At 34.8% G+C, this 20,023-nt stretch overlaps 2 protein-coding genes across 2 annotated transcripts in view; one reads left to right on the forward strand and one right to left on the reverse strand.

The window, feature by feature from the left end:
- LOC139044339 (collagen alpha-2(I) chain-like) overlaps positions 1-6,288 on the forward strand; it is a 52,499-nt gene extending 46,211 nt beyond the window's left edge. The window contains exons 3-5 of the mRNA XM_070503776.1: positions 4,151-4,306; positions 4,939-5,112; positions 6,151-6,288. The gene's annotated coding sequence lies outside the window, so the exon portion shown is untranslated. The remainder of the gene's footprint in view (positions 1-4,150; positions 4,307-4,938; positions 5,113-6,150) is intronic.
- The window catches only part of LOC139044361 (centromere-associated protein E-like), a 79,871-nt gene that overhangs the window by 36,293 nt on the left and 23,555 nt on the right, over positions 1-20,023 (reverse strand). The window contains exons 14-23 of the mRNA XM_070503811.1: positions 14,778-14,925; positions 13,809-13,897; positions 12,337-12,504; positions 7,873-7,992; positions 6,136-6,258; positions 5,888-6,053; positions 5,352-5,506; positions 3,859-4,173; positions 3,474-3,746; positions 3,162-3,320 (exon numbers count right to left, since the gene is read on the reverse strand). Of these exons, the coding sequence (XP_070359912.1) occupies positions 3,162-3,320; positions 3,474-3,746; positions 3,859-4,173; positions 5,352-5,506; positions 5,888-6,053; positions 6,136-6,258; positions 7,873-7,992; positions 12,337-12,504; positions 13,809-13,897; positions 14,778-14,925 (1,716 nt within the window). The remainder of the gene's footprint in view (positions 1-3,161; positions 3,321-3,473; positions 3,747-3,858; positions 4,174-5,351; positions 5,507-5,887; positions 6,054-6,135; positions 6,259-7,872; positions 7,993-12,336; positions 12,505-13,808; positions 13,898-14,777; positions 14,926-20,023) is intronic.

Below are 20,023 nucleotides of genomic sequence, written 5' to 3' on the forward strand. Positions count from 1 at the left end.
AGCTCATTATATAGAGTAATAGTATATAAAGGTATATAGAGGTTTCTTTACATAAGTTGGATCTTACTGAATTGTTCTTTAGTATGTATCTGTTTTTATTTAATAATGTATCCTGGAAATTTTCCAATTGTAGATGATGTCTACTTTAAAGAAATTCCATGACTATACAAAACTCTATTACATTTCTATACATTAACAATAAACAATTAAAAAAGGAAATAGAGAAAACAATCCATTTACAAAAGCATCAAAAAGAATAAAATATTAAGGAATAAACTTAACCAAGATGGCAAAGGCTTGTACAATGAAAACTACAAAATGTATCTGAAATACATTAAAGACACAAATAAATGGAAAGACGTCTCATGTTCACAGATTGGAAGACTTAATATTGTTAAGAAGTCAATGCTACCCAAAGCGATCTACAAATTTAATGCAATCCCTATAAAATCCTAATAGTGTTTTGCAGAAATAGAAAAATCCACCCTGAAATTCATATGGAATCTCAAGGGACTCCAAACAGGCAAAACAATCTTGAAAAAAGAACAGAGCTGAGGGTCTCACACACCCTGATTTCAAAACTTACTACAAAGTTATAGTAATCAAAACAGCTCAGTACTGGCATAAAGACAGATATATAGACCAATGAAATAGAAAACAGAGCCCAGAAATAAACCTTTGCATATGGTCAAATGATCTTTAACAAGGATGTCAAGACCATTCAATCATAAAGGATGGTATCTTCAACAAATGGTGTTGGGAAAACTGGATATCTCATGCAGAAGAAAGAAGTTGGGCCCTTACTTTACATCACATAAAAAAGTTAACTCAAAGTAGATCAAAGACCTAACCATAAGAACTAAAACTGTAAGATGCTTAGAAGAAAACATGGGAGAAAAACTTCATAAAGTGGATCTTGCCAATGATTTCTTGGATATGACACCAGAAGCACAGACAACAAAAGCAAAAAGAGATAAACTGGACTACATAAAAACTACAAATTTCTGTGCACCAAAGGACACAATCAACAGAGTGAAAAGGCAACCTAGGAATGGGAGAAAATATATGCAAGTCACACAATTGATAAAGGGTTAATATCCAGACTTTATAAAGAATGTCTAAAATTCAACAACAAAAACCAAACAATCCAATTTAAAAATGAGTAAAGACTTGAACAGACATTTCTGTAAAGATATACAAATAGCCTACAAGCACATGAAAAGATGCTCAACATTACTAGTCATTAGGGAAATGCAAATAAAAACCACAATGAGATATCATCTCACACTTATTAGGATAGCTACTGTGAAAAAAGGAGAAAATAATACGTGTTGGTGAGAACTTGGAGAAATTGGAACCCTTATGCACTGCTGGTGGGAATGTAAAATGGTACAGCCATGATGGAAAACAGTATGACAGTTCCTCAAAAGATAAAAAACATGATCCAGTAAATCTGACATCCAAAAGAATTGAAAGCAGGGTCTCAGAGAGATATTTGTACACCATGTTCATAGCAGCATTATTCCCAACAGCAAAAAGGTGAAAGCAATCTTCAGTGCCCATTAATGGGTGAATGGTTAAACAAAATGTAGTATATACATACAATGGAATATTATTCAGCCCTAAAAAGGAAGGAATTTCTGATGTATGCTGCAACATAGAGGAACCTTGAGGACACTATGCTAAATGAAATAAGCCAGTCAAAAAAAGACAACATACTGCATCATTCCGCTTATGTGAGGTACCTAGAGTAGCCAAATTAAGAGAGATAGAAAGTGGAAAAGTGGTTGCTAGGGGCTAGAGGAGGGAGGGAATGAGGAATTGTTTAGTGGGTATAGAGTTTCAGCTTCACAAGATAAAAAGAATTCTGGAGATTGGTGGCACAACAACGTGAACGTACCTAACACTACTGAACTGTTTGCTTAAAAATGATAAAGATGGTAAATTTTATGCTATGTATATTTTACCACAATTAAAGATACAAAACAAACAAAAATAAATTTATACATATATATATATATATATATGAATGACTACTACTCCAAGCTATGGATGTATGAAAGATTATTTCACCATTCTCCTATTGGTGAACGTTTTAAATTCCCAGTAGTAATTATTCTGGATTAAATAGTATTAAGTATAATAACAATGAAAAATAGTATAAAAAATTCTGACATATAAAAGGCATTTTTGAAAAGTAGAAATGCATTGTAAATAAATCAGTTATATAAAATTACAGGCAATCCCGTTATGGACTGAATTATGTCCTCCCAAAATCCACATGTTGAAGCTCTAAGCCCCAAAATGACTGTATTTGGAGAGAGGGCCTTTAAGGAGAGTAATTAGGGTTAAATGAGATCATATGGCTGGGGCCCTAACCCCATAGAACTGGTGTCCACTCCAGAAGCAGAAGAGAACCAGAGCTCTCTCGGCTCACACACAGAAGGGCCATGTGAGGAGAGGTGCCATCTGCATGATAGGAAGAGGGCTCACAAGAAACTGAATTTTCTAGCTCCTTAACCTTGGACCTCTAGCTTCTACAACTGGGAAAAAGTAAATTTCTGTTGTTTAGGCTACTTAGTCTATGATATTTTGTGATGGCAGACTAATATACCTCCCTTTTAAAAAATCATCATTAGCATCCTAGCCTTTCTTGTATATAATTAAATAACAAAGCAGCTCTTCTCCCCAGGTTTCAGGACAAAACGAACCATGCTGCCTAGAATAAGCTGAGATTTAAGCACAGCACAGCTCTAGAAACAGACATGAACACGACACACACATCGATAGTGAACTCTCAACTAGTACACAAAATCTGATATAAAACAAATATTTTACCCATAAGTAATAATAAGCACTCAATCTTTCTTACATTCTTAGAATTCAGAGGGGCTTTTAAAGATGTTTAAAATACACCAGGCCTCGGAAAATATCAGCTCAAAGTTTGAACTAACATTTTTGCCTTTTCCTTTTCCAACTGATTGTAAGCAGTTATATCTGAAGTTATTTCAAAGACACTAGGGCTAATCTTGTAAACTGTTGTTAGTTATTCACTGTGAATAATCAATAGGATTGAGGTCACCATTATGTACTTAAGTGTCTGAAGTTAAGGAGAAAGCTCACATATAGTATATGAAAACTCGAACAGAAATACCCTTTACCTTTTCCTGAAATTCATCCGAATTTTCTCCTATGTTTTCCTCTATACGCAAATTCCTGGAAGTTTCCTCAGAAATTTTCATTTTCAGTGTGTTAACTGTTTCTTGGTGTTGTTTTAAAGACTCAAGAGCATTTCGTAATTGTTCTTGGGTATCTATGTTCTTTGTCAGAGAAAGGGAACACAATTTCAATTAGAATAATGTGAAACAATGAAAATAACTTTATAGTTACTGCTTGATCATAAATAATAACTGATGGCTCCTGAACGTCTTGAAGAGGCTCTGAGTTTTCAGTTTACTCTGTCAAAGCCTCACCATGGTCACGGTGTCCTGAATGTCACTTCTGAGCTGGTCCCTCTCAATCTGCAGGCTCTCTTGGAGCTGTTTCAGGCCATCTTTTTCTTGGGTTAAGGTTCTTACTTCTGCTAAGGTTTGTTGAAGTTTCTCAGTAATCAGTGCTTTCTCCCTTTCGACAGTTTGCAGCCTAGAATCTCTACTTTCTAATTGTTGCTTCAGCTCTTTCACTTCATTTAACCTTTCTTGACTCTCAGCTGTTTTCTGCTGAAGTTCCTGGGTTTTGTAAGAAAGCTTTAAAATAAGAAAAAGTTACTGTGAGAAGCAGAGCATTCTGTGGCATCTATATAGAAGCCAAACCCCAGAAAACTAAAGACCATTTCCATAGAGGGTGTGTTGTACCAACCTCCATGTTCAAAGCATCCAAGCTTAAACCAAGTGTTTGAGCTTCTTTAGAGAGATTTCCTATGTTCTGACTCATTCTTGCATTCTCCTCAAGGACCATCTTATACTTTTGCTCAGTTTCAACATGTTGATTTTTAAAATCTTGGAATTCTTGATCAGTTCTTTTATAATTCAACTGGCTAGCTGCTAGGTCACTTTTAGTTTTCCCAACTTCTTCAAGTAAATCTTGAATTCTACTCTCTTTATGAACTACTTCAGAAAACAATTTGTCTTTTTCTGATGTTATTTTACAGAGCTCTTCAGATTTGTCATTTATCTACGGAAAAGAAATAAAATTTAGCTATGTTAGCAATATAAGATCCACTACAGCAGTTATCAGGAAAAGAAAAGCTTTATCTGCAAAAAAGAAAAAAGACATTGAAATTAAGCACAGATTTGACTGAGGAAAGGTAATATTTTTATTGTCACATCTTTATAACAATATATTATCCTGCTTAACTTTACCATCAAAGTTTTGTTTGGGTTCTAGTAAGGATTGAGTGGAGAAGAAACACTTAATTAGGATGTCTTTATTTCCTTATCTATCATTCTAAAGTGTTTTCTAACTTTATGGTGTTTCAGGCATCTTATGGTTTTTCTTAGAATTTGACTTATTATTTTCTTTCTAAAGGCTTTGAATGCAGCTCAGATTTCCAAAAACTTAATCCATGAATAATTTAAATTTTAAATAACTTAAATTTAAACTATTATTTAAGTAATTAATTTAAACCAACAATATCCAGCTTATAAATAGTTTAATCATTGTGAAAGATAAAGGAGAAGGAAGTGGGAAAAAGAGAGGAGAGCCAAAGTTGAGACAAAGGAGAGGGAGCGAGACAGTAGAGCTCTTGTAACCACAGGCTCAGGGTAGGAGGCAGGTCTGTGTAACTCAGCTTTTAGATCCATAACTATGTGTTGGGCTAAAAAACAGCATGTACTTTAAAGAGTTTTTAGGATGACTAAATAACGTTGCTAAAGTTGTTTAGCATGATGCTCACCATGTAGTAAGTACTCAAATTCTTGTCCTTTTTATTTCTTTCAGAAAGGCAGAAAAAGGAAAGGCTGGCAGAAGGTTTCCGGAATTGCTCACTAGGCTGCAATATTTACGTCAACCTCTAAAACTTCATCAATGCCACCCTCTTTACCTCCTTACTCTCCTTTATTCAACATAGTGATATGACCACAGCAACAGCACCAAAAAAGATAAAGACTAAGGGTGGGCCATCAATCTCTGTTGAAAAGCACTACATCTGAGGACTATAGAAATGGCCCCTACATGGATCTCATTACTAAGTATACTGTTACATATTCTTTGAAAATGTTCCTAACAAGCAGGGTCAAATGTTTACAGTCTCTTCACTGTTACTTTAAAACAAACTATGGCAAAATATTTAAGGCAATATTGCAAGGGTTTTTATTTCAAAGTAAGAGTTATTTGCTTAAAAACATATTTACCTCTTTCCTTAGCATTTCTACTTCTGAGGGTAAAGATTTCAACTCTGAGAGCAAATTAACTTCTTTATGCAAAGCTTCATTTTCTTCAACTTCTTTATTCAGTTCTTTCTGGAGATCAGTAATCTTTCTTCCTGATTCCAAATTACAGAGCAAATCTAGGATATTTTTGGTAAATTAAACAGTTTGCAGTTATTGGGACAATTTAAATTACATACAAACTTAGATTACTTAATCAGATTATATAAAATTTATTAAAGAAAGAACCAGTGTTGGTCAACAGGTAATCCAATTGTTAAAAGTTCTTGAATCGCCTTTTTCAAGATCGGGTCCAATTCATTTGAAAAATAATTCTTAAACCTTTATAATTTGAAGTCCATGGAAACACTTATAAATACTGACACCAAATGATATTGAAATTTAATATTAGGCTACTTACAAACATCAGAGAACAATGGACTTTTAATCATTGGAATGGAGGTGCAAAATCCTTTAGGCAGTTGGATTTGCAAAGAGGTAAGTCTGAAATTATAAAATACCTTTTGGAACTTTTCCATCTATAAGGCAGGTGAGTTTTGCTATTTCATTAAAAGAAGATTGTAATTCTTTCTCCAGATCAACTTGCATTTTCTTCTTTGCCTCCAACTGCCTTTGATATAACTGAATATCATTTTCCATTTGCTTGCATGCACTTGCAAGTTCTTTCTATGAGAGAAACAATACAAATTCACAAAAATGTAGTGATCATTACAACTGCTTTATTATAAATATAACAAAAATCACTTACCATTTTCTCTTTCAGCTCCAGATTTTCACTCCTGAGACAGGCTGCTTCTCTCTTGGCATCGAGGGCTACAGCCTCAGCATCGAACAGAGTCTGTTTCATCTGTTTGAGGTCTTGAATGTTTTCCTATACACACAACAAAAAGGATTTCCTGAAAGCTAACTTTCTTAGAGTTGGAAAAGACTTTAGAGAACACACACACAGATGTCATTCCTAACAAATCAAAAATGGTGAAAATACGTTAATCACCAAATTTTTTTTAGGATAGATGAAAAGAAATGACATTTTCGAAAATAAAAATATTTTTAAAAATTCTGGTTATCTTTTTCCAAATTATAAAAGCACTATATATATAGAAGTACTGTAATTTAAGAAATCTGTTATTGTTTAAAAAAGATTAACACAATTGTTGCTCAGCTAGCCTGTTAAAGTTTCCTACGTATTTTTAAATTATTCTCTCCAAAACATGACAGGTGAGCAATTAATAGTTAAAATTAAGAATATTAAATCACAAACTGAAAAAAAAAAGACAAACAATCCAAAAGAAAAAGAGAGAAAAGATACGAACAGGCAACTCACAGAAGAGAAAATATAACTGATAAATACATAAAAAGATCCACTGTGTCATTTTTAAAGAGAAGTAGCATTTTAACATGACTTTAGCTGACATGAATTCAACCATATGTCCTTGGGAAAACATTAATGCATGAATGAATGAATGAATGAATAAAGAGAAAGAAATAAAGAACAACTTTTAAAAAGTGGGCAATTCTGCTTGCCACTCTGTCAGTAGACACTCGAAGATTATATGAAAGTACCTTTCTTCCCAGGGCCTCCAAACAGTAACAACACTTTTAAAAAGAATCATTTGTGATTAATAGAAGGTAACAAAAAGTACTCTGACAAGTTCAAATGAAAACAAAAGAACAACAGAAACTAAGATTAAAAAAATTCTAGCTAGTGGACAGCCCCGTGGCCGAGTGGTTAAGTTCACGAGCTCCACTTCAGTGGCCCGGGGTTTTGCTGGTTCGGACCCTGGGTGCGGACATGGCATCACTCATCAGGCCATGCTGAGGCAGCATCACACATGCCACAGACAGAAGGACCCACAACTAGAACATACAACTATGTACTGGGGGGCTTTGGGGAGAAGAAGAAGAAAAAAAAAATGATGACGACGAGTGGCAACAGATGTGAGCTCAAGTGCCAATCTTTAAAAAAAGAAAAAAATTCTAGCTAGAAACTGTTGCCTTTTAAAAAAGGGTGTTAAAAACTAGAATCAAACAGATACTTTCTTGAAGTAATCAGGTGGATTGAAAGCAAATAAAAAAATTTAACAATTTCACCATGAGATTCAAATGTTACTTAATGCCAAGATCTGATATCTTGGCTGAGATCAACTACATACTTCTTCATGCATTTGTATAAAACAATTGAAAAAAATTAAAATGTTTTTTGAATTACTGGTTTTTAATGGAAGCTCACTCCTAACTTACTTACATGCACTCAAAGAATGATGTCCTCAACTCTCTGAGCGATTCTTTATCTGTAGAATGGCAATGATACCAACAGTCCCTTTCCCATAGGGTTAGTGATAGGATTAAATAAAATACTAAATGTAAAACAACTACAACAATGCTCGGCACACAGTAGGCTCAACGTAAGCATTTGCTATGATGATGGTGATGGTACACTATAAATGCCAACATGATTACACAACAAAATAAACCTGATTTTTACCGATGAGTATGACAAGTCCATGTTCACATTTTCTGATTTTTGAGTGTCTATGTATTTCTGTAGCTTTTTAATCTGGTCTTCCTTTTCTCTAAGCAGCTCTACTTTTGAACTTAGTTCATTCTAAAAGAATCAAAGGAGAGTGAAACACAATTTAATTGGATCTAAATTCTAAGGGATTAAAAAGAATTTACATTTAATAGTTTAGACAGTAAAATTTAAAAGTTGATACTTAAATATAATTCCTTCTCTTTTCTGAAATCATGTTCAATTACATATGATGTATATTTTATAGCTCTAGTCCCTTATCAACAGAAATATCAACATAAAAGCTCACCTCAAGATCTTGATTATACACTTCTGCATGCTTAACTAAATTCTTTATTTAAGTTGGAAATTTCATGAATTAGTTGCATCTGTAAGAGCATGTGAACAGGCAACAGAGCAAACCAATAGTTAAACAGAGCAAAAAAAAAAAAGACAGCATTCATTCACTGCTTCAGAATCACCTAACACAGTAAGAAGGGCTGAGAGATAACTGTTCAAGCTACTGCAGCAGAGCACCTCATTATTTAAAAATACAAAAACTCTCCCAAAAGACCAAACCCAACTAACCAAACGAAAAATCCCAAAACCCCACAAAACAAAGAAGAAAACCTCAGCATAACCCAAATAACAGTTACATCATCTGTTAATAAAGTTACAATAACATCAAAAGTACATTAGTAGGCATCACTTGGAGGAGATGAACTGTAATCAAACTTTTAAAAAACATTCTCTGAATAGATTTTTGTTTTGGGTAAGTTAAATGCATAAATGTATTTACCCCGTAAGATTTTTTCTTCCCATGAATTAGCCATTTAGCTTTACACTGGCGTGCTTGTTAATGCGTTGTGATCTGGAATGCAGGTTTGGATTAGGCTGGTTCCATGTGGTGCTCACCAAAGCTACAGAGGTATGCACAGCATTACCAACTATCTACCCTGTTGGTTTATTCCACAGGGAATATTGGAAAGATGATGTTATCGCTTTACATTGTCCAACTGTCTAAAAGTATAAAGAATACTTAAAGATATAAGTATTTCTATTAAAGTTTCCTTTCTATCAAAATAGCTATAGCATTAACTATCTCAGTACCATAAACTTTTGTGTTCAAAACAAGTAAACTACAATTTCCTAAGATAAACATATTTTTCCTTAGAATTATTTAATCTTAATAATCAGATGAGTCCTTAAAGAGTAAAAGCAAATTCTAGTAGAATGCAAGCGACTGGCTGTTTCCATCCTAAACTAGTTTCAGATTTCAGACTAGTGTTGACGTTCTTATTTTAGGGCAGTATCATCCAACAGAAATATAATGTGAGCCAAATTTGTAATTTAAAATTTACTAGTAGCCACATTAAAAAATAAAACAGGTAGAATTAATTTTAATAATACATTTTATTTAACCTAATATATCCAAAATATTGTCATTTCTTCATGTAATCAATATAAAAAAAATGAAATATTTTACATTCTTTTTTCATACTGAAGTCAATTCAGACTGGCCCCAATTCAAGTGCCCAGCTGCCACATGTGGTGAGTGGCTGCCCAATTGTTTGGCAAAGTTTTAGACATTTGTATAGGTTGTAATTTAAACTGGCTTCATCTTTTACCTCTTCTTCTCTGTTTCTAACTTTCGTGCAAGAAAGCTGCCTATTTCTAATTTTTGTGCAAGAAAAGCACATTTACCAAAAAGAAAGAACTAAATGATCATTCTTAATTTTGGAAAATATTTAGAAAATAAAGATTTAGAAGGAAAAATTCTCCCACTTCTCATTTGAAATAGCACTTCATTTGAAGTATTGGTTCTCATAAACAGAAAAAGATGAAGCAACTTTTGTAAAGATCTGAGTGTAACCTTCCAATAACATATTGTTTAAGATGCTGAGCATAAAGTGTACAATACGATCAAAAGTTAATCTGTTGCTGCTTAAGAAAACAATGTAGATTTCAGCTGTAATTTTCCGCAGGTGAAATGAAATACTTAAGTTCTTAAGACAAAAATCTCCAAGTTGTGAAAATTATAAAATTAAATAAATCAAGTTTTTGTCTTAAGATCTTAAGTATTTCATTTCACCTGCTGAAACTTAGAGCTGAAATCTGCATTGTTTTCTTAAGCAGCAGGACTGAAATTTCTCTTGTTCCCTGAGCTTGATGATACTGACCTTATTTCTCCCTCTAAAATCACTATTTAAACATCCTATATTATGATATTCCCACTTGAGAATTATCCACAGCTTTGGTGATTTTTGGTGAAACCCTTTGGCAAACCAGAGCAATGACATAGGTCCTAAAGCCATAATTTGACTTTTACTCTTTTTTGGTTAAACTTTTCCCCAAAATATATGTTTTGGAACATATTTTACTGCATACACATAAACTTACAATATTTTCAGTTTAAAATGGAATGGATATTGTAAAACTGTCTTTGAAAAGAATAAGTTTTTATTACTTAATCTTTTATGTTACCTTACAGAACCTAGAATTTCAATTTATGTCCAAGAAAAACTGAAGAGAATAGGATTATTTTCCCCTTTGACTGTGGTTAAAAAAGAAAAAAAAATCCAGATGTGAGATTCAAGTCATACATTCTGTTATTTTGTAATCTTTTTGAGTGTGACAATTCAGTGAGCTTCAGTTTTTACTAATTGAACATATAAATGACGTAATAAAAAATTAGAGAAATTACTGCTACACTTATGCCCGAAGTTAATTTTACGTCATATTATTTATAATAAGAAATACACAAAAACTTAGATGAAATTTTGGAGTTTGAAGGGGCCTTGGCAAGCACCTGATCTAACCTCAGGGGTGGAGACGCGCAGGAAGGAAGCCCTATGAAATTCGGTGCTTGCTCAAGGCCTTGTCAATAATGCGTGCCAGGCTTGAATCCGCAGTGAGGTCGGGAGCAGCAAAACTGGGGCTTAAATCCATGGAGTCTGGCCCCAGAGAACCTGTTCTTAACCACGACGCCAGACCACCTCCTCTCAATAAAATCCAGTTTTACTGACTGAAGTCCACTGTTTTTTTCATGACATTTTGCATTTTGTCAATATGAGAATATTAAAAAAGGTAAAATGAAACTCTGGAGAACTTACAAACTTTTGCGTCTTAGGATATAATACCTATGAAATGTAGGATTAACTAATTTGTAGGTAGAATGGAAATAACATATTTGGCACAGGATTCTTTTTTCCTTTTAAAAAGGAAAAGAGGGTGAGAAACTAAACAATGACACAGAGGAAAAATGATTGTGTCCCTTTGGGCTATTCATACAGAAATCTGAGAAGCAGCTGCAAATTAACTCATACTTTAACCACACCAAACACTGGCTCTTAATTTTGGAGGGAATCACAGATCACTTCACAAGTATGATAACAGCTATGGATTCTCGTTCCCAAAAAATGAGTGAGTTCAAAACTTCTGCAAAATAATTTCATCGTGTCTATAAACTCTAAGTAAACGACTCTCTGCACTAAGAAATCTCTTGAATCTTTTGGACAATTTCTGTCTCCAAAGTCTGATGATTTGGGGATTAGGTTCTCTTAACATGTAGCCTAACATTATACACTGAGAAAATTTAACTAATCTGTTTCATTTCTAAAAATTCCATTAAAACTACTTGATATTAGTTATACTAATTTTTACAATAACTCTCTTATGGAAAAAGAAACATGCAAAATCAGCTTTCCCAGCTATTCTAATAATGTTCTAACTACTTAGGTACATACTTTCTAAAGAAAATGAAGTCCATTAATATGTAGTATCCATACATAAAACATTCACTAGATATTAAAATTCATATTGGTCTCAGAAGGAAACAGCTATGCTCTAGGCAGCAATTCTGGTATACTCAATAAATTATTGATAACATACAAATTATCAGGAAATAATTTCTTCAAGATTAATTCATCAATAGGCAGATTCACCAAACCTGCTCAAAGATGTTTTTGATTCCTTCCTCTTCTTGCACACAAGCACAAGTGAAACAATTATGATTTAACTATTTTTAAAGCAATATAAATGAACTGATTATTTCTTAAATTCTCTAAATTGTGTGTACAAATGGAAAATGGTTGGGTTTTCAATATATCAACCTTAGAAATAAGCATCTTTAAGAAAATGATACTTTTAAAAGTGTGGTTTTAGGGTCCAGCCTGGTGGTGTAGTGGTTAAGTTTGTGCACTCCATGGGTTTGGATGCCAGGTGCAGACCTACATAGCACTCATCAAGCCATGCTGTGATGGTGTCCCACATACAAAATAGAGGGAGACCAGCACAGATGTTAGCTCAGGGACAATCTTCCTCAAGCAAAAAAAAGAGGAAGATTAGCAGCAGATGTTAGCTCAGGGCCAATCTTCCTCACACACACACAAAGTGTAGTTTTAGTTTAGTTTTGTGTTTCCACATCTTTTCATCTTTTACCTCTTGATCTTTTTCCGCTTTTCTTTCTAGAGCCTCAAATTCATGCAAACCATTCTTTTCTTTTAATTTCGATTCCATTTCTTCATTTTCTCTTCTTAGTTGTTCATAGTCTAGTACCAGACTATCATAGTTAGCACGAAGTGAATTCAACTCACTTTCTAAGTTTTCCTATTATAAACAAAACCAGATTTTCAAGTCAGAGAGGATTCAAGTTCTTTGTTTTGTTAACTAAAATCTGGATTAGTCAAATAATTCATTTAACCTTGAATCATTTGGTAGTTTGGGCCATTCTCCAATATCTTCCCAATGGTCTAGCTTGATCCACAGCATAACAGAAGGTCTGCCTTTTGGTAAACTAGCTAACATAGAATAGAGGAAGACTATTTTCAAAGAGATAGAATTAAAAAAGAAAGAAAGAAAGAAAGAAAGATCATATAAACAAATGCTCTGCCTGTGCCTGACTTAAAATTCAGTCGGGAGTAGGAGTAGGGCACATAATGGGAAGTCATCTGACCACAGATCCTTAAGCTCCTTGGTAATAAAGCTAATAATGTAATTCTCCACCTGCTTGACTCCTGTTTAATTTCTCAGACAGCTCTGAATTTAGGAAGTGACACGGAGCCATTATTTATTGACTTCTAAAACTCCAACGGCTGCCAGGCCTCACCGTGCTGAGCAGAGGCCTGTTTCTGCTTTCTGTTCCATCATGAGGAAGAGTAAGCCATGAGTTAAAAGAAACTAAACCAACACTAGGGATTTGAAAAAAACAACAAACCTTCCAGAGTGTTTTAGGGACACAAAAGCATATAATTCCCCATAATAATTAATTATAAGAACCATTACAACTAATTATAATGGTTAGCTAATGATAATAACAATTCCCAAGAATCACTGCAATTTTATTTCAAAATTAAAATGAAATTTTCTTTAACAAATACATTTATATGACTATGTTATATTTCTTTGAATATTAGCAGCCTAGAAAGCAAACATGGAATCTAAACTTACTAAAGTATTCACTACAGTATTCCTTATTTCTTAAAGTTTTCATAAGACTATATAATTTTATTTACTTTCATTTTTCAGCATTATTTGGCAATATTACCCTTCCCTGATACACCATTCTACTTTATGCCTGAGAATTTTGATACTTTTAAAATCAGCCCTTTTTACCTTCAAGGGATGGCCCAAGGCAAAACAGAAACTTACCAAAAAATCATAGATACCAAGATCTGCTGGTAAAAACTAGAAGCAAAGGTTTACCTATTACCATACTTTAGGAAATGTTTAGCCTCTCTCTGTATGCCACAGTTACCAACGAGGAGTGTAACAAGTTGGGGAAGCCTTAATAAGAACCTCAACTACTACTGAAACAGTCAGAGCTAGAAATGTGCCACAACAGCAAACATCAATAACAAATGAATTTAAAGAAGAGTAAAAGGATAATGTTCTGTAAAATACATTTAAGTTACCTGACTTAGTAGTTTTGTTGCTGGATTCCACTCTGTCTCAGTTAATGTATCAAGAGTGTTACTGAAAATATCAGACTCTGAATAGAGAGCTATAATTAGGGGGAAAAGAAATTTATCCATAAACATGTTATTAAGTTTCCTAAAACTCAAATTAAAGATTAAAAAAATTCTGATCTGAGGTAATAAGCTCAAATTAGTTAATATGTGCTCACAGTATGAATGCCAAGAATATATAAACAGATGTGATCATTTATATACTCGTGTGAATTAAGATCACTGGTTAGAATTAGTGATAAAATGTAGGATCCTTAGTACAACACATTCATGCACGGCATAAGGACGTTTCAGTCAAGGACGGACTGCATATACAACAGGCGTCCCACAAGATTAGTACCACAGAGCCCAGGTGTGTAGCAGGCTGTACCACCTAGGTTTGTGTAAGCGCACTCTGTGATGTTCACACAACAACAAAATTGCCTAAAGATGCACTTCTCAGAACACGTCCCATCATTAATCAACGTGCGACTGTATAGGTTAAAAGGACAAATTCTAAATTTGAGATTTAATCATTGTAAGCAGATTTTTAAATGCCCCTAAAAAATACTTATAATGTTAGAGACAAACTTTGCAACAGATTCCTGTGTAAATGCTACCCTTTCAAGATTAGCAAAGTTTAAGCCAGACATTATATGGGTACTAACTTAATGAGCAGTGATTAAAACAAAAACAAAAAATAAAAATATCTGTCTCAAATGTTTCAACTACAGCACATCATTCTTAAGAGATCTGGAAAAAATAGAGAACTTCATCAATGTTCACTTTCTTAAAATTACTTATTTTTATCATCGTAATCACATCTAAAATACATACATTTTATTTAACTGTGTTTATCACATTAACTGAGTTATAAATAAAGTCTCTCTTTATAGGGATACTTTTATAATTAAAAGTAGTTGAAGAAGAACTCACATTCATCAATTTCTCCTCCTAAAGTTAGAGCATACTTATGTGTCTTTGTTGTTACATTCTCTGGTACATTAAACTCATTTACATAGTTTGAATCCTTCATTTTGTTAATTTTGCCAACACACCAAGTGACTCTTCGTTTTTTTTTAGCCTAAAGAAGAAGAAATCAAAATTACCTCACACACATCTGGCTCAAACATCATAAAACAAGGGAACTAGTTTCCATTTTTAACAACCATTGACTTGGTAGAATTCTTATTCAGCCTAGTTTAATATCTTATCAGTCTAAGGACATCCTGAGATAAGAAAACATATTCAAACTTTTCAAATTAGTGTTAACTTCATAATAAATTTGATGAAACTATTATTTAAATTTCATTTTGTATTTGAAGGCTTACTTACAAGAATTTCTGCAAATTTACTGAAAGGAATTAGTTAAGTATCAATCCTTCAAGTAATCTGGTGTTACAGAAGACAGCACAGCCACCAACATAGTGACCAAAAGCACTTCTGGGAACCCAGCCTTAACTGGGAAGGAACAGACAGGCAGCCCATTTGAACTTCCCTCAGCAAGTAAATCTTCCACAGGGCCATTCCCATGCCAATTCTTTGCCAGTTTATAAAGCTCACGATCCAACCAGCGCTCCTAATCTTGTTCCTTCCGTTCTCCCTTGGGACTCTGTTCCCTCAGGTATCTGTTCATCTGTCGTCTTCACTACCTTCTTCCACTGGGCTTTAAGAATGCTCAAGCCTCTGTTTTCTGCTTTTGATTTTTTCAAAAACAAACCCTTCACTCCTTCCTTCTCTCTAGCCAACATTTTCTTTTAGTTTCTATGTTCTCTTCTTCCTCGTCTCTCTACTTCTTCCTCATCCCTCCTGGGATACCTCTGTCTCCTGGTTCTTGTCCCACCCAGCTAGCTGTCCTCATCACTCACTTGGCTTTACTGCTTTCTCTTTCTCTGACCACCGCCTAAGTGTTTTTCCATATTTTACAGGTATATTCCTCTCTTGTCCCTTTACTAGAACAAGCATTATCTCATCTTTTTTGATCCTCTCAACAATCCTCTCTTACTACATCCACTTTATAGATGCCTGAGTGTCCAAAAAGTTTACATGAGTTGTGTACAGTCATACAGCCAATTGGTGGCTGAGCCCATGCTTGTAACTTCAGACCTTATCCACCACCCATTCCACTGCGTTGCCTGTCAAGATTATCTGTTGTCCCCAGAATATATGGCTTCTGCTTGAAATGGCCAGCCCTTTCCACAGCCTGCTCTGCAAAAGCACATTCATATATAAATCCTTGATTCCCATGACCTTCAGCTCAACTCCATTCGCTCCCAAAGCCACTGGACCCTGTCATCTGAAACTCATAAACCTAGAACTCCTTCCACCCCAGTGATTCAGTTAATCCCATTATAGCTAGTTAGCTTAAGAGGGACATCTAGTCTCTTGATCCACTGTTTTCTTTCTGCCAGCTACCTTTGGGCTCTCATCCCATCATCTTAGATTCTATAGATCACCAGTTCAATCACATTTTGGGGTCAATGGTCTCAAACTATTAGACCCATTCTGTGTTCCCCACACCTATCCTATCACAATGTACACTCAGATGAATTACACTGCCATCTGAGCTTTTATTAGCCTCCTGAACACTGTGTGGACAGCCAGAAGACTGGCTACCAACATCACCTGGGCCCTTAAGGCTGCCTGGCAAGACTCCTTGCCCCCTCGTTGGCTTTCTTTTCCATTCCCTACAAAGGCGAGACTATTTCAAACCCTTAGCAGGTCTACAAACTGTGTCTCTACCATCTCCAGCCACCACAGAAGAAAAATTAAACCTCCTATTTCACAAAGAAAATACAAGCCTAAACTTACAAAAGCATTACTTGCATTGATTCCTACCCTTTTCCTCTGTCCTTGTTATAATGAAGGAGTGTTTCTCCTTCTATCTAAGGCCAGACCCTTCTACTGTATTCAAGATCCTACGCCTTTGGGCCATCTCAGCCTACTGCAAGGTGGCTTTCATTCCCAATACATAACTCAAATTGTTTTTGCAAAGGAGCTTCTTGTTTCTAAATCCAAAAAGTTTTAGTCTATATTTGTCTTATTTAACTTCTCAGCAGAACGTGACATCACTGACATAGAATGTGACCTCGCTATGCAACATTCTCTTCTTTTAGTTTACCACGTTCACCTGGTTTCTTTCTTAACTCTAGAGCTAAACCTGGGCTCCTTTAGGCATTCCTCTTTTTTGCTTTTACCTAAAAAGTTGTTTGGGAGGATCTTATCTTTGGCCCTCTGTTCTTTTCATTCTCAACATGCTCCCAGAGCAAGCTCATCCATTCTCACGACTTTAATTTGGATTTGCAGTAGTTAATGCCCAAATTGATATCTCCATCCCAGATCTTTCACTTGATTTTCATATATTTGCATTTTCAACTGCCTGACACCTTAAACTAGAGCTGACCCAAATAAAACACTGGACAGCTCCACTGCTCTTCACTCAATGTTCCTTAACTCAACAAATACTGCTACCAGCTATCCAGCAAGCCCAGTAATGTGTGCATGTCATTCTAGATGCTTCCTTCTCCCTTTCCATGTCCCCATGTTGAAACAATCACAAAGTTCTGTCGAGTCTGTCTCCCAAATAGCTCTCCAATTTACCCATTTTTTTTCCATCTCCAGAGCCACAAGCCTTGTGGAGGCCCAATCAATTGTAGGTACACAGTAGCCACATCTTTCTAAACAGCAATTCCAATCATGTTACCTACAAGGCTTTCCCATATCCTTAGCATAATGCAATGTTCGAATCCTACAATGTGGTTTAAATGCCCCTGCCACCAGAATATTTTAAGTCCAAGAAATATGTTTTCTCACGACTCCAAGTTTTTGTACATGTAGATGTCTAACCGGCATACTTTTCCCTACCCCTTTCCTTGGGCTGTTTCCTACTCATGGCTGAGCCAACAGATGGTTTTGATGCCTTCCATTTACCTGGTATGGTGGACTTAAAGGTAGCGTCTATTAATAATAATCTTAACAGCATACACTTATTGAGGATTTGCTGTATGGAGAGTATAGTGTTAAGCACATTCTATATATCACTTCACTTAATTGTCACATCAGTCCTATGAGGTGAGGATCAAGCTTTCTCACAGATAAGGAAACTGCAGCAAAAAGTATTTAAGAAAGGGCCCAAGGTCGAGAGTTAGGAATTGACAGAACTGGGATTCAAATCCAGAAAGTCCAGCTCCAGAGGCCATTCTCTTAACCATGACACTATCACTCCCCAAAACATCTGCTGGATAAATAAACCCCTACTCTGGTAAAAACAAAAGCACACAGACTGGAAGCCAGAATTTTGATTACTATGTTGATTTATAGTCTAGATAAATTTTCCTGAGATTACTATTTCTGTTTCCTTAAATAGAAAATATTACCACATACTCTAGACACCTGTGGTTTCCAATCACCTAATCAATTTCATTAGAATTTCATAAGAAGTATAGTGCAAATAGATTCCTTGACTACATCCCAGACTTTCTGAATTAGGATCTCTTCATATGGGAATCAGGGTTAAGTATTTTTAATGAACGTTCTAGGTGTTGTTGAGGTATAGGCAAATACACAAAAGGTTCTTTCCTAAAATATACTGTATCAAAGGATAAGAAACACATAGCTATATAATAAGCATATAAGAATACCAATTCTATTCCCTATATATCAAGTTTAAGCTGTCATCTTTCATAAAAAAAATAAGACCCATATATGTGCTGCATACAAGAGATGCATTTCAGACTTAAAGACACTCACAAACTGAAAGAGAAGGAATGGAAAAAGATACTCCATGAAAATGGCAATGAAAAGAAAGCTGAGGTAGCAATATTCATATCAGAAAACATAGACTTTAAAATAAAAACTGTAACAACAGACAAAGGGCACTACATAATGATAAAGGGAATGATCCAACAAGAATATTTAACATTTACAAATATCTATGCACCCAACATAACAGCACCTCGACATATAAAGCAATTATTAACAGACATAAAAGGAGAAATAGCAACACAATAATAGTAGAGGACTTTAACAATCCACTTACACCAAAGGAGAGATCATCAAAACAAAAGATCAATAAGGAAACGTTGGCCTTAAATGACATATTAGACCAGATGGACTTAGTACACATGTATAGAACATTCCATCCCAAACCTGCAGAATACACATTCTTTTCAAACGGACATGGAACATTCTCCAGGACAGATCACATATTAGACCACAAAACAAGTCTCAATAAATTTAAGAAGACTGAAAAAATACCCAGCATCTTTTCTGACCACAATGGTATGAAACTAGAAATCAACTACAGGAAGAAAATCAGAAAAGCCACAAATGGATGGAGCTTAAACAAAATGCTATTGAACAACAATTGAGTCAAAGAAGAAATCAAATGAGAAATCAAGAATATCTGGAGACAAATGAAAATGAAACTACGACAGGCCAAAGTCTATGTGATACAGCAAAAGCGGTTTTAAGAGGGAAGTTTATATCAATACAGGCCTACCTCAACAAAGAAGAAAAATCCCAAATAAACAGTCTAACAGTGCACCTAAAGGAACTGGAAAAAGAAGAACAAAGCCCAAAATCAGTAGAAGGAAGGAAGTAATAAAAATCAGAGCAGAAATAAATGAAATAGAGACTAAAAAAAACCAGGAAAAAAAATCAATGAAACTCAGCGCTGATTCTTTGAAAAGATAAACAACATCGACGAACCTTTAGCTAGACTCACCAAGAAAAAAAGAGAAGGCTCAGATAAATAAAATCAGAAATCAAAGAGGAGAAATTACAACAGATACCTCAGAAATACAAAAGATTATAAAAGAATACTATGAAAAGCTATACGCTAACAAACTGGATAATCTAGAAGAAATGGATAAATTCTTAGACTAATACAACCTTCCAAAACTGAATCAAGATGAAGTAGAGAATGTGAATAGACCGATCACCAGTAAGGAGATTGAAACAGTTATCAAAAACCTCCCAAAAGATAAAAGTCCAGGACCAGACGGCTTCCCTGGTGAATTATACCAAACATTCAAAGACTTAATCCTATCCTTCTCAAACTCTTCCAAAAAATTGAAGAAGAGAGGAAGCTTCCAAATTCATTTTACGAAGTCAACATCATCCTGATACCAAAAGCAGACAAGGACAACACAAAAGAAGAAAATTACAGGCTCATATCACTG

This window comes from Equus asinus, unplaced genomic scaffold (assembly GCF_041296235.1).
Source record: "Equus asinus isolate D_3611 breed Donkey unplaced genomic scaffold, EquAss-T2T_v2 contig_803, whole genome shotgun sequence".
Lineage (NCBI taxonomy): Eukaryota > Metazoa > Chordata > Mammalia > Perissodactyla > Equidae > Equus > Equus asinus.